Source organism: Bos javanicus, chromosome 5, assembly GCF_032452875.1.
Source record: "Bos javanicus breed banteng chromosome 5, ARS-OSU_banteng_1.0, whole genome shotgun sequence".
Lineage (NCBI taxonomy): Eukaryota > Metazoa > Chordata > Mammalia > Artiodactyla > Bovidae > Bos > Bos javanicus.
In genome coordinates, this window is record NC_083872.1 from 102,155,401 (window position 1) to 102,177,838 (window position 22,438).

At 40.0% G+C, this 22,438-nt stretch overlaps 1 protein-coding gene across 6 annotated transcripts; it reads right to left on the reverse strand.

Annotated features, from left to right (window-relative positions):
* Window positions 1-204: 204 nt before the first annotated feature.
* On the reverse strand, window positions 205-15,496 carry CLEC4E (C-type lectin domain family 4 member E). 6 transcript variants are annotated; one of them, XM_061417996.1, is made up of 7 exons: window positions 15,362-15,496; window positions 10,349-10,487; window positions 8,925-9,017; window positions 6,846-6,935; window positions 5,113-5,264; window positions 2,145-2,260; window positions 205-534 (listed from the first exon to the last, which is right to left on the reverse strand). In XM_061417996.1, the coding sequence occupies exons 2-7, from the start codon at window positions 10,380-10,382 to the stop codon at window positions 384-386; spliced, it is 636 nt and encodes a 211-aa protein (XP_061273980.1). In that variant the 5' UTR covers window positions 10,383-10,487; window positions 15,362-15,496; the 3' UTR covers window positions 205-383. The 6 variants fall into 6 exon arrangements, with proteins under 6 accessions (XP_061273980.1, XP_061273979.1, XP_061273983.1 ...); XM_061417995.1 differs by having other exon boundaries at window positions 10,349-10,552; XM_061417999.1 differs by lacking the exon at window positions 15,362-15,496 and having other exon boundaries at window positions 2,177-2,260; window positions 10,349-10,851.
* Between the last annotated feature and the right edge of the window lie 6,942 nt (window positions 15,497-22,438).

The following is a 22,438-nucleotide window of genomic DNA, read 5'->3' on the forward strand; positions in this document are numbered from 1 at the left end:
ACAAAAATTTCCAAAATTCTCTTCTTTGCTGGATTTGGTGCTTGTCTGTGTCCCTGTATTTTCACATAAATACTCATAAATGAAGCATTTGTACCAAAAGGAGAAAGGAATAGCCCTTCTCGCAGCATTGCTAGATAAGCGGTAAATTCTGAGAAATCCCAAGACTGATGTAGACAAAAATGCACTTTAGTCAATAACCATGAATTATAACCTTCAAAATGACTTCTTTTTATTTATATGAAAGCAACAAACATTTATGAAGTCCTAAAAAAGTGCAGTGCATGCTTTTCTCACGTTGGAGTTGTGCGGTTATGATTATCACTTGTTCTTTCCCATTTATACATTTTAGGGTTGTGCCTCGTGTCTTGAAGATTTTTCTTTTCTCAAATCTTTCTTTCTGGCATTTCACAAACCCGAAACATATTGAAGAAACAGGGCACATCATTCCAGTTTTGCCTTGGATTTGAGGAGTCCCTTATGGTGGCACAGTCCTCCACAATAACCAGGTTGTTGGGCTCCCCTGCATCCCAGAAGCTGAAAGAGAGCAAAAGGGGAGATTTACACGAGGCAAGGTGACCTATGCATGCATGCTAAGTCGCTTTATTCATGTCTGACTCTTTGTGACCTTATGGACTGTATGTAGCCCACCAGGCTTCTCTGTCCATGGCATTCTCCAGGCAAGAATACTGGAGTGGGTTGCCATTTCCTGCTGCAGGGTATCTTCCCAACCCAGGGACTGAAGCTATGTCTCTTACCTCTCCTGCATTGGGCAAGTTGGTTCTTTACCATTAGCGCCACCTGGGAAGCCCTATAAACTAGGCAAAATACATTCGTGTTTGACTTTGCAACAATTTTACGAGACAGGTGTTATAATCCCCACTTTGATGATGAAGCAAAAGAATCTCAGAAGAGCTAAACCATTTCTCTAAGTCATAGAGTTTGTGAATAGTGAAGTTAAACTGGATGTTTCTGACTTTCTATTCTGCTGTGGTTGCTCATGGCTTTAGACCCAAAACAGAGATGTTAGGGGAAAGAGGGATATCCTGATGGATTTGTTTCCTTCACACACATAGCTCACATCGTGTTTATCTCCCCTTATCCTATAGAGTTTTGTATTCACTGAGGTGCATACTTCACTGGGTCCACAGAACAATGTTTTAAAGGGTCAGAACATCCTACTTTTAGTCCATAGGAATCTGTTGTCTCAGACTTCCCTTGTGGCACGGTGGATAAGAATTCACCTACCAATGGAGGGGACACAGGTCCAGTCCATGATCTGGGAAGATCCTACATGCCACGGAGCAGCTAAGCCTGTGTACCACAACTACTGAGCCCAAGCCCTCTAGAGCTCAAGAGCCGCAACTTCTCAGCCTGTGGGCCGCAGCTACCCAAGTCCATGCACTCTGGAGCCTGTGCTCCTCAACAAGAGAAGCCACCACAATGAGAAGTCCATGCACTGGAATGAAGAGTAGTCCCCGCAACTAGAGAAAGCCCCCACAAAGCAACAAAGACCCAGTATAACTAAAAATAATTAATTTTTTTAAATTCAAAGCTCTAAGAAAAGAATCTGTTGTCTTTCTTAAATCATTGTTTTTGTCTCATTGACTACAGTTTGGTGGCACAAGACTTCAAATTCCACTCTTTGTCTCCCTTGCATTTCCCGTGAACTAGTGTTCTGTTTTAAGCCTCTTCTCATTTCATCTATTATTTCCCCTTTATTTCTGAGGTAATTCTAGGAGATGGAGGCAGCAGATCCTTATGCTTCTCTTTTCTGTCTTATATATCAGCTCTTTTTATGTTTGCATTTAATATCACCAAGAATGGACATGAATATACCTCTTGGACCAGAAGGAGGTTCTGAGGACTCTCCTCAACAGTGGTCTAACTTTACAATTTGGGCTAGCATTATAGTTCTACTGGGCTTCCCAGGTGGCTCCACCTGCCAATGAAGGAGACACAGTTTCGATCCCTGGGTCAGGAAGATCTCCTGAAGAAGGAAATGGCAACTTGCTCCAGTATTCTTGCTTGGAAAATCCCATGAACAGAGGAGCCTGGCAGGCTACAGCCCATGGGGTCTCAAAAGAGTTGGACACAACTGAGCAACTAAACAACAACAAATAGTTCTACTACAAGAAGGAAATTACCTCAGAGACTTTGTGAAAGGTGTACCATCTACCCACTGCCACTGACCCTCAGTCACCTGGTCCGTCAGTCCAATATAAAACTCTTTCTTTCTAGGTTTTGTGTGGTAAAGGAATTCCTATGGGAGATACACACAGCAAATGAGGAGATCAGTTATTCCAATTTCAAATAAACATTGAAGGTAATTGTTTTTAAGAGAGAACTAGGATTTGGACTGGAGGTAATAGAAAAATGGGCCTGAAATGATAAGATTATAGAGGATTTATTTTGGCAAAGCATAGATACCATAAAATTACGCCAGTGAAAAGGAACTTTTGACAGAGAAGGAGGTTCACAATAACTCATGCAAAGTTTATCTACAGTTACGGGTAGCACAAAACATTATAAATCATAGCTTAAATATAATGGACAATTTCTGCTTACCTTCTTTCACATGTTTCTAAAAACACTGGTCATTCTAAAATGAGGTCCCCATATGTACCCTATCATGTGTAAAATAAATAGCTAGTGGGAAGCTGCTATATAGCACAGGGAGCTCAGCTCAGTGCTCTGTGATGACCTAGAGGGGTGGAGCATCGGGTGGGAGGGAGGTTCAAGAGGGACGGGATACATGTATACATACAGCTGATTCACCTGGTTGTACAGCAGAAACTAACAGAACATTGTAAAGCAATTATGCTTCAATAAAAATAATAAATAAATAAAATAAAATAAGAATAAAACTAAAGTAAAATATATAAAATATAAACTAAAAATGAATAAATAAAGTAATAATTCAGTTCAGTTCAGTTGCTCAGTCGTGTCTGACTTTTTGTGACCCTGTGGACTGCAGCACGCCAGGCCTCCCTGTCCATCACCAACTCCCGGAGTTTACTCAAACTCATGTCCATTGAGTCAGTGATGCCATCCAACCAGCTCACCCTCTGTCATCCCCTTCTCCTCCTGCCCTCAATCTTTCCCAGCATCAGGGTCTTTTCAAATGAGTCAGCTCTTTGCATTAGGTGGCCAAAATAATGGAGTTTCAGCTTCAACATCAGTCCTACCAATGAACAGCCAGGACTGATCTCCTTTATGATGGACTGGTTAGATCTCCTTGCAGTCCAAGGGACTCTCAAGAGTCTTCTCCAACACCACAGTTTGAAAGCATTAATTCTTTGGCGCTCAGCTTTCTTTATAGTCCAACTCTAACATCCATACATGACTATTAAAAAAACCATAGCTTTGACTGGATGGACCTTTGTTGGCAAAGTAACGTCTCTGCTTTTTAATGTGCTGTCTAAGTTGGTCATAACTTTCTTTCCAAGTAGTAAGCATCTTTAAATTCATGGCTGCAGTCACCATTGCAGTGATTTTGGAGCCCCCCAAAATAAAGTCTGCCATTGTTTCCACTGTTTCCCCATTTATTTGCCATGAAGTGATGGGACCAGATGCCATGGTCTTAGTTTTCTGAATGTTGAGCTTTAAGCCAACTTTTTCACTCTCCTCTTTCATTTTCATCAAGAGACTCTAGTTCTTCTTCCCTTTCTGCCATAAGGGTGGTGTCATCTGCATATATGAAGTTATTGATATTTCTCCTGGCAATTTTCACTCCAACCTGTGCTTCATCCAGCACAGCGTTTCTCATGATGTACTCTGCATATAAGTTAAATAAGCAGGGTAACAATATACAGCCTTGACGCACTCCTTTCCTTATTTGGAATCAGCCTGTTGTTCCATTTCCAGTTCTAACTGTTGCTTCTTGACCTGCATATAAGTTTCTCAAGAGGCAGGTCAGGTGGTCTGGAATTCCCATCTATTTCAGAATTTTCCACAGTTTATTGTGATCCATACAGTCAAAGGCTTTGGCATAGTCAAGAAAGCAGAAATAGATGTTTTCCTGGAACTCTCTTGCTTTTTCAATGATCCAGTGGGTGTTGGCAATTTGATCTCTGGTTCCTCTGTCTTTTCTAAATCCAGCTTGAACATCTGAAAGTTCACAGTTTACATATTGCTGAAGCCTGGCTTGGAAAATTTTGAGCATTACTTTACTAGTGTGTGAGATGAGTGCAATTGTGCAGTAGTTTGAGCATTCTTTGGTGTTGCCTTTCTTTGGGATTGGAATGAAAACTGACCTTTTCCATAGCTGGGGCCACTGCTGAGCTTTCCAAATTTGCTGGCATATTGAGTGCAGCACTTTCGCAGCATCATCTTTTGAAAATGAAAATGAAAGTGAAAGTAGCTCAGTTGTGTCCGACTCTTTGTGACCCCCATGGACAATACAGTCCATGGAATTCTCCAGGCCAGAATACTGGAGTGTGTAGCCTTTTCCTTCTCCAGGGGATCTTCCCAACTTGGGGATGGAACCCAGGTTTCCCGCATTGCAGGTGGATTCTTTACCAGCTGGGCCACAAGGGAAGCCCAAGTATGCTGGAGAGGGTAGCCTATCCCTTCTCCAGCGGATCTTCCTAACCGAGGAATTGAACTGGGGTCTCCTTCATTGCAGGTGGATTCTTTACCAACTGAGCCATGCGTGTGAGATGAGTGCAATTGTGCAGCAGTTTGAGCATTCTTTGGCACTGCCTTTTTTGGGGACTGAAATGAAAACTGACCTTTTCCAGTTCTGTGGCCACTGCTGAGTTTTCCAAATTTGCTGGCATATTGAATGCAGCACTTTCATAGCATCATCTTTTAGGTAATAATAATTACAGATTACTAAATAATAAATAACATGAAGTCCCAATCCTCTTTTTTTCCTGCCTTACTAATAAAGGAATTAAACATGAAAATTTCTTTTTATCGTAGTTTCTTCTAGTAAAGAAAATAAAGTTGGTAATGGCTTACAGAAAAGGTAAGAACAGCATGTATTTCAGTAAATTCATGTGACACATGGAAATTGCGGGTCAAATACTATACACAAGCATGTATGGGGTAAAGAGAGATGGGTCCTGTGAAGGATGTTTCACTACACTGGAGGATGCTGTACTCAACTACCTGCTCCTCCTGCGTGTTGATAACCACCAGGTGAGCACCCATGCTCGAGCAGTTTTTTAGACTTGCTCTCCAGGACATGGTGTCAGGAGAAAATAAGTAGCAGCTGGATTGAAAATGGAACCACTTCAGTGGACAGCAATTCTTGACTGAACCTGGAAGGAGAGAAGTTTCTGTGAGAGTCCCACATGAACCAGGTAAGATAATAGAAACCTTCCTCTGAGCTGATAAGTTTTTCACTTTGAGTCAGAAGCCTTGGAACCCCTTGTTCATGCTCCACATCTTACCATCCAAGACTTTAGGGAACTCCTCAGTCAACAAACACAAACAGCAATGTTCTTGTCTATCAAGACTTAATCCTTACTTTCTAGATGTCAGTGCCAATAAATAATAACACAACCATATAAAAGCAGTCTCCAACCTTTTGGCACCAGGGACAGGTTTTGCGGAAGACCATTTTTTCATGGACTAAGTGGGGGAGCTGGTTTCAGGATGATTCAAGAGCATTACATTTATATTGTACACTTTATTTCTAATCTAATGCCACTGTTGATCTGATAGGTGGTATCGGTCTTTGGACTGGTACACATTTATTCTAAGGGTTTGCTGTAACATCCCCAGAGTTTCCTGTTTGAATGCTAATTGCACTTCTAAAGTTTTATTCTTGTCCTCTTACCAAATTCTCATTATTCTCTGACAGGCAAGATTTTGCATTTTACTTTTGAAAAACAGGACTCAACTCAATTACTTTACTTATCCCCAAAGAGATTGGGAACCCCTAATATATACAATCTTCCTTAGTTATGCTATTGACATGGGACCCTATTATATGTTCATAGACTTCCAAGTTCAGAGAAAAATTATGTATTTTATCTGAGTGACCACTAAGCAACTGTGTCTCACGTTTTCCAAACAATGTACCCTCAACAGAATCTCCAAACTAGTTGTCCTACAGTTCTTAGAACTATAGAATTTCAGTCTATGAAGTTTATTAAAAATAAATAGTCCAATTCCTCTTGATTTAACGGTGAGGAAATTATAGCTCAGAGAAGGAAGTCACTTTCTATTGTCAAGTAGCATTTTGCTAAGACTTGGACCAGGACAATATGGAAGAGTATAGGGAGCATATTTCTGAGATATTTTCAAATTTCCTTCCTACATTTTTTTCCTCCTTCACTTCATTTTGGAAGCAGGTGATGGATGAAAATAAAAAGTACACTTCTGGGAATAACACCTTCAACTTCTAGATTGACTCTTCAGCCAGACGCCTCACATTTATTCTAAACGTTTGCTATAACGTCCCCAAAGTTTCCTGCTTGAACACAAATTGCACTTCCAAAGTTTTATTCTTGTCCTCTTACCAACTTCTCATTATTCTCTGACAGTACAGGCAAGATTTTGCATTTTGCTTTTGAAAAACGGGACCCAACTTGACTATTTTACTTATCTCCAAATCAATCTAAAGCCAGAAAATGTTGCTATGTAAATTTAGATGTTCAAGTTTGAGGTCTATTATACCTGACCCATTGGGCTTCCCTGGTGGCTCAGATGGTAAATAGTCCACCTACAGTGTGGGAGATCTGGCTTTGATCTCTGCATTGGCAAGATCCCCTGGAGGAGGGCATGGAAACCCACACCAGTATTCTGGAGAATCCCCATGGACAGAAGAGCCTGGTGGACTACATAGGGTCACAAAGAGTCAGACTTGACTGAGCGACTAAGCACAGCACACATACCTGATCCATCATTATAGCAGGAGAGTTCCATGGAATCCCCAGGTGGCTGGAACTTTTTCTCATCACATAGTTGAAAGATGCTATATGTCACTGTAAGGGAAAGAGGCACAGCTAATATTCATTACCCTTAATACAAGTGCATTTTATCTGACACTGATGAACCTATTTGCAGGGCAGGAATAGAGACGCAGACACAGAGAACAGGCTTGAGGGCACAGTCCAGGAGAGAGGGTGGGACGAATCGAGAAAAGATACATTACCATACATAAAATAGTTTGCTAGTGGGAATTTGCTGTATGATGCAGGGAGTTCAACTCAGTGCTCCGTGATAATCTAGAGGGGTGGGATGGGGTGGGAGGGAGGATCAACAGGGAGGGGTCATATGTATATTTATGGCTGATTCACATTATTATATGGCAGAAACCAATATAACATTATAAAGCAATTATCCTCCAATTAAAATTTTTTACAAATACATTAACATTTTTTTTTTTTATTCTTCCAATTTTATTTTATTTTTAAACTTTACATAATTGTATTAGTTTTGCCAAATTAACATTTTTTTATAGTTATAAAAGTACCAGTAGTTATGATATTTCCTTACTATCTACTTTTACTTCAGCATGGATAGGAACTGAGGTTTGGTTAGTCAAAGAAGAGAGAATTCACATTTCATGCTTTTCCTGATTTATGAACACAAATGTACTTTATTTCAGGTTCAAAGACCCAAAAAACCAGATGTGATGTCATGTAAAACTCACATTTGTTTTTTTTTTTTTCTTGTAACAAAGCCCTAGCTGAGACAGTAGAGTAGAAGAAAACTTTTTCCCTCACCTACACAGTAGAATGCATTTTAAAAGACAAATATTTTTGAAATGCTAATGTTTTCCTTGATTCCACAAACAAAATATTCTTCTCAGCCAGTTTCTTACCAAAGAAAGACACTCATATGAATTTACCTGTAGGAATTATGTATCTCAATATAGCTGTCTTACTAATAGTACAATATGCTTGGTAAGTCCTAAGCAATAAGTCCTAGCCTAAGATGAAAATGAATTATCTATTTATTGAATAAACTTTGTTAATAACATGATGATGATAATGCAGAAGATTGGTTTCAGTAATGTTAAATGAATGAATTATTGGAATGGCCACTGATCATATAAATTGCCAAATTCAATTCAGCAGCTTGGGTATTTTACCAGGGTGTATTCCTAGTAGTGTGTGCATAATCTGGAAAAATAAAATCAACAGTGAGTTAAATATATATATAATAAATGTGTTTGGACTCTCTTTTGTTGCTGTTGTTTAGTTGCTAAGTCATGTCCAGCTTTTTGCAACCCCATGGACTGTGGCCTGCCAGGCTCTTGTGTCCATGGGATTCTTCAGGCAAGAATACTGGAGTGGATAGCCATTCTCCAGAGGGTTTTCCCGATGCAGGGATCCAACCCACGTCTCCTGAATTGCCAGCAGATTCTTTACCACTGAGCCACCAGGGAAGGCCCCACAAAAACAATACAAAATGCCTAAGACTCTCTCTTTTGCCAAGTCGAACCTTCTAACCCTTCTTTCCAAGAAGTGACTTCCTGTGCCTCTGGCTAGGATCTCAGAGAGGTTTACACTAATGACAAGACTACAGAGAGGGTGAACTCAGGGCCACTAAGGAAATAAAAATTGTGTACCATGAAGAATGTTTCACAGGTCACTGAAACTTAGTACCAGTTTTATGCTGGTTGGGGTTTCTGGCTTGAGGAGTAACCTGGCGATAAATACGGGGGAAAGCATTAGTCACTCAGTCGTGTCCGACTCTTTGCAACCCCATGGTCTGTAATCTGCCAGGCTCCTCTGTCCATGGGATTTCCCAGGCAAGAATACTGGAGTGGGTTGCCAGTTCCCTCTCCAGGGGATCTTCCTCACCCAGGGATAGTACCCCCATCTGCATCGCAGGCAGATTCTTTACCATCTGAGTCACCAGGGAAATGGAAATACCCTTTGTGGGAGAAAAGAACCCACAGTCAACAAGGAAAAATTCACTCCTAATGTTCACCAGGCAGCTTGAGTGTGACCTTCAGAACTCACCAACACATCTGGTGATAAAACAGGCACTCAGGAGCAGGATGGAGGTGCCAGCAATGGCCCATGAGAACAGCTGGGAAGAGAAGCATCTTCTCTCTGTAGAAAGAAAGACATACATGTGGTCAATCTTCCCTAAAAAGCTATGAAAGAGATAAAAGAAATTCATGTTTGACCCTGTTTACTTCCTTCCACTTGTATTACCTATACTGAATAATTTTTACACTTCAGAAAGCATGAAGATCATTGGAAGGGCTGGCTAAAACACAGATCATGGGGTCCTACCTCCAGAATTAAAAATTCAGTAGAGCTGGTACGGAATCCGCAAGTTTCCAGGAGCTGAGAATGCTGTTGGCCTGGGAACCACACTTAGAGAAGCACTGAAGGAGCGCATGGCTATTTTTAAGAGTCTGAATCAAGGACTCAGACATATGTGCAATTTTTTTCCTTTCCAACTCTCCCAGATTTTCCCTCTTTCCCTCTCCCTTTCTCCTCCTCACTCTTTCCAGTTTTTCTTGTCTCTCTACTGCTCTCCTCCTTTCAGGGTCTCCTTTTCCAGGTGCTTTGTAAATCAATCTGATAAAACTTTGATGACCTTGTAGTTCCCCTCCTCCCCCCTCCACATATTTACACACACAGAGAGTGAATTCCAGAGACTTGCAGAGGCTTGCACCCACTCCAGTGTTCTTGCCTGGAGAATCCTGGGGACGGGGGAGCCTGGTGGGCTGCTGTCTATGGGGTCGCACAGAGTCGGACACAACTGACTAACGTGACTCAGCAGCAGCAGCAGAGACTTGCCCAATGGGACACAACGAACCATGGAAAAGGTAGTAGTCTGGTAGCTCTCCCTGAACTCAATCTCCTGCAATCTTTCCAGAAGAACATCTAACCTTCTAACCATCCCCTCTTTCACTCTCTGTCTCTGTCTCTCCTCTCTTACTCTACTGGCATTTACTGGGCAACAAGTCAGTCTCCTCACTCCAGGAGACAACAAAATGGAGAAATGATGACATTTTAAGTATCAACAAAACAAACTGACCTTGGAGAGATATGAAGGGCTTTAAAAATATTGTTTTATTTTGATGGACAAAATCTCTCCACTTTCTTCCAGACCTCACTCATCCCTAAATTTATTGTTCTGTCCCCAGAATGTTTATCACCTCTTCCATGAAAAAATCTATGAAAGAAAAGTGCATGCGTGCTCAATTGTCTCCTACTCTTTGTGACCTCATGGACCATAGCCCACCAGGCTCCTCTCTCCATGGGATTTTCCAGGCAAGAATACTGGAGTGGGTTGCCATTTCCGCCTCCAGTCTTCCCAACCCTGAGATTGAACCCATGTCTCCTGTGACTCCTGCATTGGCAGGCAGATTCTTTACCACTGAGCCACTAGGGAAGATTGAAGGAAAAGGAATAGTTGCAAATCTTACCTGTTTGTGATGCTGGTGATGTGGATGAATTCATTCTTTCTCTTTTCTCTTTCTTCCTTTCCTCTCCTCCTCACTGTCTCTTTCTTCCTCCTCCTCTCCTCTTCCCTGTCTCTGTCCTTAGTTTCTGGGTCCAAGAGTGCTTTGTTGATAAGAGCCAAAGAAAATGAAGGAGGAATACTTGATCTATGTTTTAGGAAGCTCAACCTTAAGACATAAGAAAATTAACTTGTTCTGTGGCTGTATGTTTATGTCAAGATTTCCTTTGTTGCATAAGGAGGGCAAGGGAGTTTACTGGGCAACAGTCAGTCTCCTCACTCCAGGAAACAACGAAATGGGGAAATGAAGACATTTTAAGCATCAACAAAACAGACAGAACTTGTGGAGATATGATGGGCTTAAAAATTATTGTTTTATTAATATTTTGGTGGATAAATTGCTGTGCTTTCTTCCAGATCTCACTTATCCCTAAATTTTTCCTTGACATCTGTGGGGCTCACCTATGCACTTCCAAACCACTTTGATCTTTCAGTTCAGTTCAATTCAGTTGCTCAGTCGTGTCTGACTCTTTGTGACCCCACGAATCACAGCACACCAGGCCTCCCTGTCCATCACCAACTCCCGGAGTTCACTCAAACTCATGTCCATCGAGTCGGTGATGCCATCCATCCATCTTATCCTCTGTCATCCCCTTTTCCTCCTGCCCCCAATCCCTCCCAATCCCTCAGAGTCTTTTCCAATGAGTCAACTCTTTGCATGAGGTGGCCAAAGTACTGGAGTTTCAGCTTTAGCATCATTCCTTCCAAAAAACACTCAAGGCTGATCTCCTTTAGAATGGACTGGCTGGATCTCCTTGCAGTCCAACGGACTCTCAAGAGTCTTCTCCAACACCACAGTTGAAAAGCATAAATTCTTTGGCGCTCAGCTTTTTTCACAGTCCAACACTCACATCCATACATGACCACTGGAAAAACCATGGCCTTGACTAGACAGACCTTTGTTGGCAAAGTAATGTCTCTGCTTCTTTACTATTACACATTTGTTAACTGAAAAGAGGGCTTCCCTGGTGGCTCAGATGGTAAAGAGTCTGCCTTCAGTGAGGGAGACCTGGGTTCGATTCCTGGTTTGGGAAGATCCCCTGGAGAAGGAAATGGCAACCCACTCCAGTATTCTTGCCTGGAAAATCCCATGGATGGAGGAGCCTGGCAGGCTACATTCTATGGGTTGCAAAGAGTCAGACAGGACTGAACTGAAAAGGAGACACATTTGACACAGAGCTGGGCATGTAGTATATGTATTTATACCTTAGCCATGTGAATTTTCTTCACCTTTTATGCTTTTTCTTCCTCTTTCATTTGAAGCTCTTAAACAGTCTATTACTTTGGAATTCTAATGCCTTTTATCAAGTGATGGCCACTAGGCTATTTTACAGGTTCAACTCAGATGAACAGCCTTGTGTAGTATGACTATGCACTTTGAAACTCATCTCAATTTCTTACATCATAACATAGGTTCTGAGGTTCTAGAGGAGGCTCAGTAGGAAGTTTAATTCTACTGTTCTAAATTACTTGTGAGTTTTGTTTTATATTAATATTATAACCTATTTCTCTCAATGGGAAAAATGACTTTGAATGTTGGAAGAAATAATTTCAATTAGATATTGGAATACAGTGTGTTTCTGGAAGATTAGTTGGATATAGTCATGTTCTGTTACTTAAGAATAAGATTAACTGGTCTCAGTTGATTTAAATTCACATTTGTTTTATATATATATATATATGTATAAAACCTGGTAATCCCCACACCCAATGACTCACAGACTTCCCATGTGTTAGAAAATATCCCTATTCTCAAAGGGACTTTTTATTGTTTGAATGTATTGTCAATTCCCTCCAGATTTTCCATTTAACAGTTATATAGATTACAGAATGATTACAACTTTTACACATTTATTTTATAAACATACACATTTTTAATGTATGCTATCAGCAAATGGCTTTGAACCACAGAGAAACTGTCTAGTGGATGAATTATATGAATTATTAAATAGTGAATCACACTAACTACAGCCCATTATTTATTATTATCAATCAGTAGAAATCAATATGAATGAACAATTATGTTAATAATTTAATGAATATACAATTAGCTGTATATTAATGATTAATAGTTCTGTTTGCATCAACTAAAATATGAAAATGATTTTATCCCCTTTGTTTTACCACTTTTCTCCAAGTTATAAAAATAGTATTTTTGTGTTCAATAATATGAGAAAAATATGACAAGTGAAAGACTTCTATCTATTCTATGTTTAGAAGTCCATACTTCTAAAGCCAATCACTGTTGATTTTTTTTTACATACTTTGAGAGATTAAAAAAAAATTATTTATTTATTTTTGGCTGCACCGGGTCTTTGCTGCTGAGGATGGGCTTTCTCTAGTTGTGATGAGCAGGGGCTAGATTTTGGAAATCTACCACATTTTCCTGAAGCTGACATAAGCAGTATGACATAAGCTCTCTTGGCCTGTAACCCAAATTTGATGTTTATTTGGAGTACCATCTCATCTTCTGTCATCCCCTTCTCCTCCTGCCTTCAATCTTTCCCAGCATCAGGGTCTTTTCCAGTGAGTCAGTTCTTCACATCAGGTGGCCAAATTATTGGAGTTTCAGCTTCAGCATTAGTCCTTCCAATGAATATTTAGGACTGATTATGAAGACAAGATGGTTGGATGGCATCACCAACTCGATGGACATGAATTTGAGTAAGCTCCGGGAGTTGGTTCTGGACAGGAAAACCTGGCATGCTGCAGTCCATGGGGTTGCAAAGAGTCAGATACGACTGAGTGACTGAACTGAACTGAACTGGAGTACCATAAATCTATATCAATGCAATTCTTGTAAATATTTAAATCTTGACTATCTACTATGAAAATTAGGGATTATAATGCATAGTTTATAATGCTGATTTTAATATTGAAATGTGTCAATATAAAGTGATTTTCTTATGCACATATAAGAAAGTAAAAGATGAATCAGTTACATTCCTTCCCTCTGCCTATTGAGAAAGCTCATCCCGATTATAAAACCTGGTGCTGGGAACTTCCCTGATGGTCCCATGGTTGAGAATCTGCTTTCCAGTGCAGGAGACACAGGTTTGATCCCTGGTGGTGGAAGTAAGATTCCACATGCTGTGGGGCAACTAAGCCCATGGGTTGCAGCTAAGACCTCACACAGTCAAATAAATAAATAAATATTTTAAAACACCAAACATAGTGCTTTTTATTATAGCTTTGCTTTTAACTGTGAAAAGTGAAAGGGAAAGTCACTCAGTTGTGTCCGATTCTTTGTGACTCCATGGACTATACAGTCCGTGGAATTCTCCAGGCCAGAATACTGGAGCAGGTAGCCATTCCCTTCTCCAGGGGATCTTCCCAACCCAGGGATTGAACCCAGGTCTCCGGCATTGCAGATTCTTTACCAGCTGAACCATCAGGGAAGCCTGTTTTAAAGGGTATTCAAATAGAAAAACTGTAAGGTATAAATTGATAAACATAATATGAATTCTGAAGATCAGGATCAAAGAATAAATCATATTGTGCATATTGCAAATCAGTCTTGAATATTTATTGGAAGGACTGATGTTGAAGCTGAAACACCGATACTCTGGCCACTTGATGTGAAGAAATGACTCATTTGAAAAGACCCTGATGCTGGGAAAGATTGAGGGCGGGAGAGAAGGGGATGACAGAGGATGAGATGGTTGGATGGCATCACCGACTCAATGGACGTGAGTTTGAGTAAACTCTGTGAGTTTGTGATGGAAAGGGAAGTCTGGTGTGCTGCAGTCCATGGGGTTGCAAAAAGTTGGACATGACTGAGCAACTGAACTGAACTGTGCATATTGCTAATTCATGTAGTTCATTTCATTATAATGTATACCTGACTTTATAATGTTGAACTTACAACCCTTTATCATTAATATTTAAAAAATAAAATCCAAATATCTGCAGCAATAAATAAATAAACAAACCTGAAATTTTGTCTCAAGTCAATTATTTTCACTGTAATTTAATATCTAAGCCTTATTGTTAAAATGTAACACAAGGACATGACAATATAGGAACATTAATTACTCAATAGAGCAGGTGAAACATGACTCTTGTGACAGTCATATTGCAATTTTTTCTTCTGAGACAAACACTTCCTCTTCCTTATGGGAGAGTAGAGAATAAGATATTTTAGGCTACTTCACTTTTCTTTAATCCTTTCTTATTCACATTCTTGAATAACTGTGAAACCGTCTTCCTATATCAAATATGATTTTTCATGAATTTTGTTGAATGAGATTTTGGAACTTTTCTCCCTTATGAAATTTTGAGGTGACAAAATTGATATTCTGCTGTTAATTTATCTTTGTAAGATGTGAATAATTCCCAAATAGAATTCATCTTAAAAGATCTAAATGGAAATTAAGTGTCAAAACTATTTTATTTTTAAAGAGCATTTTGTCTAACAGAGGTATTCTACAAAGATTAGAATTATGATATAATTAATTTTTATTGCATTCATAGTTTTCAAATTTTATAAATGTGTGTAAGTATGTTATTTAACTTTTTATGAATGATTGTATTAATGTTATTTATACATGTTTCACTTTTAGTATACCTACTATCAATTTCCTTGTTAATTTTATCATTTTAAAATAAAGAACTTTTATAATAACTACTATTTAACATTAATAGTTCAGAGTTTTTAAGGAGAGTGAAAATGACCATCACAAGTTAGCACAGATATAAGGAGTTACCCATTTATAACTGTTTATGCCTCCAAAACATTAGCTTTAAAAAATAATAAAGTAATCTTTAAGTTATTTAGAATATATATTTTCTCATAGAAATAAATACGTCCTCAAATCAACACCTGGAAAATCCCATGGACAGAGGAGCCTGGCAGGCAACAGTCCAGAGTCACACAGAGTTGGACAGGACTGAAGCGACTTAGCACACATGCACTCACCAATCAACACAAAAACTTGTTTAACCCATCAGAATTTTGAGGTGTTTGCTAGGACCTTGTTCAGACTATCTTTTTGTAAATGGAGAGAGGTATTGTGCATTTACATAGAATAACTTGAGTCACTATTAACTTGCCAACCAGGTGACAGAGCAGTCAACTCAGCGTGTGTGGACTATGACATAACTTCATTATTTCCAAACAATGCCCTCTACCGTGCTGTGTCAAAATTCTCTTTTCTGCTGAGTAGCAGATATTTTAATATCTTGGCAGATCCTTTGGTTTTCAGGTCACTTTCACTAGGCAAATTGTGAAACTTGTCTAACCCATCTTAAAGCTGATTTTATATATCTTACATTTATTTTCCTCTTTCTCCAATGGATCTTCTAACCTGCTGAGCCACAGGCATGGGCCATGGCCTGAGGAGTCTGCAGCCAAGAAAGGAGAATGCATTCTGCCCTTTGTTTTTAAAATATATATATTCCTGGTGGCTCAGATGGTAAAGAATCTACCCACATGGTGGGAGACCAGGTTTGCTCCCTGGATCAAGAAGATCCCCTGCAGAAGGAAATAGCAACCCATTCCAGTTTTCTTGCCCAGAGAAATCCATGAACAGAGGAGCCTGGTGGGTTAAATTCCATGAGATCACAAAGAATCAGACATGAATGAGCAACTAACACACACACACACACACACACACACACACACGCACACATATTTGGTTGTAACAGGTCTTAGTTGTGGCCCTCAAGATCTTTGATTTTCATAGCATTCAGGATCTAGTTGCAGCATGTGAGATCTAGTTCCCTGCACAGGGATCCAACCTGGGCCCCCTGCATTGGGAGGGCAGAACCTTAGCCACTGGATCACCAGGGAAGTCTCTGTTCTGCTCTTTGAATAACTTCCCTCTTCAAAATATCCCCCTCCTTTCAGCTTCTGCATTTGGTCTCTCTGTTTCAGGGCAGAGAGAGGAGAGAAGTCATGCTATGCTTTTGTCCCGTGATTCCTGGCGAGGGAGCATTGGCTGAGGCTTATTTTGGTTCCTCTCCCTGCTAGTGGTGTAATGTGCAGTTTGGGCTCATTTTCTTGGAGGCATGTTTCAGTTTTTGTCTCTACCACCTAGTACTGCCTCAGAGAAATAAATTCCCCATTTATAATTTTACACCCATAGTTCAGGGTAAGAAATTCCCTCCCTTGGAAGCTGTCTGAGCAGCCAGGTAGCTCCTTTGTTCTTGTTTACACTCTTGAGTTCCTTCATGTGAAGTCAAGGAAACCAGGGGTCTTCTTTTCCCTCTTTTTCTTTCCAGGCACACTACATCAGGCAGCACTTTCTCTGGCTGGTATATACAGCTCCATCAGCCTCTTGCTTTCAGAAAGTACAAATTGTCTGTATAAATTATCACCAAATTGTAGGGAATGTGTCAAGCTTTCCCAGAACAACTCAGGAAGCTTTCCCACCAACTTCAGGTGGTGAAGAACAACTTCACCATCTCCATTAGACTATAAGCTCTATGAGGACAGAGAATTAACTAGTTTGTTCATTACTGTATTCCACGGGCAGGGAACACGTAAGACATCATAGGTGTTCATCATAGACAGTTTTTTTAAGCTTTGACATTTATTTATTTTTGGCCGTGCTGGGTCTTCGCTGCTGCGTGGACTTTTGTCTTGCTGCAGTGAGCGGGAGTATTCTCTAGCTGTAGTGAACCAGCTTCTCATGTGGTGGCTTCTCTTGCTGTGGAGCACAGTTTCCAGGGTGATTGGGCTTCAGTAATTGCAGGTCCTAGAGCACAGACTCAGTAGTTGTGGCACGTGGGCTTAATTGCTATGAAGTATGTGGGATCTTCCTGGAGCAGGGGTCGAAACCAAGTCTCCTGTATTAACAGGCAGATTCTTTACCACTGAGCCACTGGGGAAACCCCAATATTCTTTTTCTTGAAAGAATAAACAAAATAATATCAAGAATTGGTTTTTTAAAAAATCTTTAATACAGGTTGGATAACATCAGGTTTCAATTAACCAAATAACTGATAGCCTAGTGGCTATAAACTGGTGGTAATTTGGCTTGCTTCCCATTGAGGATATGCTGTAATGTCCAGACATTTTTGGCTTCCCTGGTGGCTCAGTGGTAAAGAATCTACCCAAAATGCAGGAGATGTAGTTTTTCAGTTTTTTATTTATTTTTCTGGCCAAGAAATTCCTTTGTACAGTTCATTTCTTCTTTTTTTGTTCAAAAATGTTTATTTATTTACTTGACTGCACCAGGTCTTAGTTGCAGCATGTAGGTTCTTCGATCTTCATTGCAGTGTGTGGGATCTAGTTTCCTTACTAGGGATCCAGGCCCGCTGCATTGGGGGCTCGGAGTTTTAGCTGCTAGATCCTCAGGTCATTTCTTATTTTTCAGTAATAAACCAATCCTTCATATAAATCTTTAAAGGGAGAAGGCAGGTGGACTGGGAAGGGACTGGGCTTCCCCCTCTGGTGGGTCTTCTCAACTGAAAGTGCAGGAGAGCAAGTACCTCCAACTTCTTGATTGCTGGAGCTCAACTTGGAGTTGGCCATGGTGGCAGCTGTGGCTGCAGTGGTATGGTAGCCTACTCCAAATAATAGAGTCATTGGAAATAACTGATACTCAGAAACTGCTGCACCAGTGAATTTTTTTTTTTCCTTAATTGAAGGAAAAATGGTAGCTTAGAGGTAAAGAATCTGTCGCCAACACTGGAGATGCGGGGAGACGTGAGTTCCATCTCTGGGTTGAGACGATCCGCTGGAGGAGGAAATGGCAACCCGCTCCAGTATTCTTGCCTAGAGAATCCCATGGACAGAGAAGCCTTGCGGGCTACAGTCCATGGGGTCGCAGAGAGTTGGACGCAACTGAGTGAATAACACTTTTACTTTCAAGCAGAATGTGGATGATAACCAAAGCAGGTCACAGAGGAGGAGTATAGTGGGGGAAGGGAAGAAGGGAGGAGGGAGAAATAAGGTGTTTGGAACAGGTGGAGACTGAAGGTCATTGTAAAGACTTTTTCTGTCAGACTGAAATGGAGAACGATTATAGGATTTTGAGCAAAAGACTGACACAATCTGACTCAAGTTTCAAAAAAAATTCACTCTCAGAATAATCTGAAGGGAGACAAAAAGAAGCAGAGCAACTTGCCAGGATGTTATTACTGTCATAAGCAAGGGGAATCTAAATACTAGTATTGTTTAAATCTGAGGATAGACAGAATGTGATGATTAATCTAATGTGTCAATTTGACTGCATCATGGGATACCCAGACATTTAACTAAACAGTATTTCTGCATGTGTCTGTGTCATTATCATCATTTCACTGATTCTCATCAGATCCCCTGGAGAAGGGAATGGCTACCCACTCTTGTATTCTGGCCAGGAGAATTCAGTGGACAGAGGACCCTGGCAGGCTATAGTCCATGGGGTTGCAAAGAGTCAGACAAGACTGAGCAACTTTCACTCACTTACTCATTTATCTGTGACTATACTGAATCCACACTTTTACCTAAATTTCTTCTTTTTTTTGACCGTGTCACACAGCTTGTGGGATCTTAGTTTCCACACCAGGGATCAAACTCTGACCTTCAACAGTGAAAGTACAGAGTCCTAACCACAGGACCACCAAGAATGTGTTCAGTTGCTTCAGTTGTGCCCGACTTGTTGCAAACCCATGGACAGAGGAGCCTGTTCATGGGATTTTCCTGGCAAGAATACTGGAGTAGGTTGCCATTTCCTCCTCCAGGGGGGACTGCCAGAAAGTTCCCTAGCTAAATTTCATATAATTTTGAGTCCAATGAAATAATTGAATGACTGCCTTGTACCAAATGATGTGTTAAGAACTATGAATGCTGTGTAATTGAACAAAATAAAGTGATGAGAGAATAAACCGCAAACAAGGTAAATAAATTTCGCTTCTGTATAATTTCTTTCCTGGAGTAATGGTGCCCTCGTGTGGCTCTAGCTGGCTGTCAAATCATTTCTCAATTACTTTAGGAGTTCAGGGTGCTTATTATGAAATGCTGTGACTTATTTGTCTGCATGCATGCTAAGTCACTTCAGTCATGTCCAGCTCTGTGTGACCCTATGGAGTGACCTGTAACCTGCTAGGTTCCTCTGTCCCTGGGATTCTCCAGACAAGAATACTGGAGTGGGTTGCCATACCCTCCTCCAAGGGATCTTGCTGACCCAGGGATTGAACCCTTGTGTCTTATGTCTCCTGCATTGAGTGCCACCTGGGAAACTTGATGTATTTGTCTAGTAATGTTAAATTATAATGCAGAAATTCACATTAAACTTTCTTCTCACTCTGTATTTGGTGATAGAACATCTGTACGTGTGTACACAGCTCATTCTCATTATTCAGGGTCCTTATATCATATGATATCACTGGGAACATGGAACTGGAGACCACTGAACTGCTCTCCTAGTGGTAACACAAGGGTTAGGTTGCTATGAGGCTCTGGTCACATTTTTGTCAACGGATTGATATAAAAATCTGGCTTATGTGTTTTCTATTAAAAACATCTTATTTAATATATTTTGTTATAAATTAGATAACAAGTAAAGACCCACTGTTTAGCACAGGGATCTCTATTCAATACTCTGTAATGGCCTATATGGGAAAAGAATCTAAAAAAGAGTGGCTATATGTACATGCATGGCAGATTCACTTTAATGGACATCTGAAACCAACAGAGCATTGTAAATTATACCCCGACAAAAATTAAATATATATGTTAATTATATATATATATTTAATTATATATATATAATTAATTATATATATATGTCCATTAAAGTGAATCTGCCATGCATGTACATATAGCCACTCTTTTTTAGATTCTTTTCCCATATAGGCCATTACAGAGTATTGAATAGAGATCCCTGTGCTAAACAGTGGGTCTTTACTTGTTATCTAATTTATATATATATATAATTATATATATATTTAATATATATTTTAATTTTTATGAGAGGCCTGGCATGCTGTAGTGCATGGAGTCTCAGAGTCAGACACGACTGGATGACTGAACAACAATAAGAATGCTTGACTGGATCACACGACAGAATTTTACCAAGAAGCTAAGGGTGTGAATTCCTTGGTAATTCCATTACTTAACTTGACATACTTAGAAGTCAAGTTTGACCCTAAAGAATTGGCTTCACAACAATTCTCTGTTTTTCTATTTTTCTTTCATTGTAATAATGAAGGCCACTACCTTCTGAAGCAAAGATTCATTCATAGCAGAATTGGTTTTTTCCAGAATTTGTTTTTCACATTCTAAAATTTAAGAATGTGGTTTAATGTCACTGGATGTGGGAGTGATGTTCTGAAATTCCCATAATAGAATGATCTATTGTTCCTTTTTACACAAGTTGTTTCATAGACTCAGGGCAAGTTGTCAAGTGGGTGAACTTTTTTTCTCTCCTTTCAGTTTTCCTCATTTATTTTCAAGATGCCAGTTATTTTGCTATGTCCTAACAGCTCCTCTCCAGAGAAGGCAATGGCAACCCACTCCAGTACTCTTGCCTGGAAAATCCCATGGATGGAGGAGCCTGGTAGGCTGCAGTCCATGGGGTCGCTAGGAGTCGGACACGACTGAGTGGCTTCACTTTCACTTTTCACTTTCATGCATTGGAGAAGGAAATGGCAACCCACTCCAGTGTTCTTGCCTGGAGAATCCCAGGGACGGGGGAGCCTGGTGGGCTGCCGTCTATGGGGTCGCACAGAGTCGGACACGACTGAAGCGACTTAGCAGCAGCAGCAGCAACAGCTCCTCTCATAACAGAAATGGATATTTTTCCAAAGATACTTACTTCTTTCATAAAAGTTAGCTTTTTCAAAAGTTATATTTTAGCCATTTGGCCATTGAGCATGTATAATGCCAACCGGGAGTTCCTGTTTAATCACTGAGATAACCACTTACCTAGTGTAACAACAATAACAATACAATAACAATTGTATATTGTTATGCTGTGAAATTTATTTCATGCCCAGTAATAATGCCTAGAAGGTTTCCCTTGGGCCTGCTTTTGCCTAGTTTTTTTGCCTAGAGTTTTTACTAGTTTTGGGCTTAACAGATTAACAATCTCAACCAATAGGGTTTTCCTCAATTTTATATTTTGAGGGGTTGGGAGAAAGTGGGTTATCTCAAGTAATAGTTTTTGTTCTTATTCAAAGAGAAAAAGAATTATTTTATAATCATTGCTGCTTTCAGAATGGTTCAGCAGAAATAGTACCTGGAATATTTTTTTTCATTGAAGTTAACTTGTCAATCAGTAAAGCTGAACCATTTAGTCTAAAAAGTGCTTGCTTGTTTTTCTTTCTTTTTTTTTTTTTTTTTGCTTTATTGGATTGACCATTGTTTGACTGGATTTATTGTATGAGTTCATGGCTTTGGCTTGGTGCTTCTAAGTTTTTAGCCTTGAACTTGTATTCTCTGACATTCTGACTTCATTCAGCATCCACCTCGAGGCAGCAATGTGAAACTTAAGGCATGTTGAAACCTGAAGGAACAGTGGGAATTCCCACTCACATCTCTCCCCGGGCCTCTCAATTGCCTCTCTCTAGAGGTGAGGACTGAGCGACTGAACTGAACTGAACTGAGAGGTGAGGAATCTTCCAGACAGGTGCAGACTCACAGGACAGAAACTTCTCAATGACTGTAAGTTTTGTCAGAAAGTAAAGAAAAAAAAAATGAGTAAAAAAATGAAAACAATGGAAGTCACAGGCCCTGTGGGAAGGACCAACTCTTGCATCTGTTTTCAGATCAAGTATATTCTCAGAGGAGGCCTCTCTTGAGGCATAATTACGAAGTTGCTAAAGTTTGTTTTAGTAGTCATCAGCACAGTTCCCTTTCTGATTGTTGGCATGTGTTTTCCTAGCCTGCGCAGAGCTTTTATTTCATGGCCTAGTCTTGAACATCACTTTAAACCATCACCAGTTAAATCAAGCCTTTCAGTTAAATGAAATTAAATTAAACCTTTAAATTGGAACAATTGATTCTCTCTTCCTGTTCCTTCCAGGTTTGTGTCCACTGACTAAGCTGAGATGTTCTTCACTGTTA

What these genes read in the sequence shown, in the direction of transcription:
- CLEC4E (XM_061417996.1), bottom strand. Translation starts at nt 10,382, where the DNA reads ATGAATTCATCCACATCACCAGCATCACAAACAG. An exon ending in ATCACCAGCATCACAAACAG is followed by an intron (nt 9,018 to 10,348) that starts GTAAGATTTGCA and finishes TTCTTTCTACAG; the next exon opens with AGAGAAGATGCTTCTCTTCC. An exon ending in CTGCTATAATGATGGATCAG is followed by an intron (nt 5,265 to 6,845) that starts GTATGTGTGCTG and finishes CTCTCCTTCCAG; the next exon opens with GTTCAGTCAAGAATTGCTGT.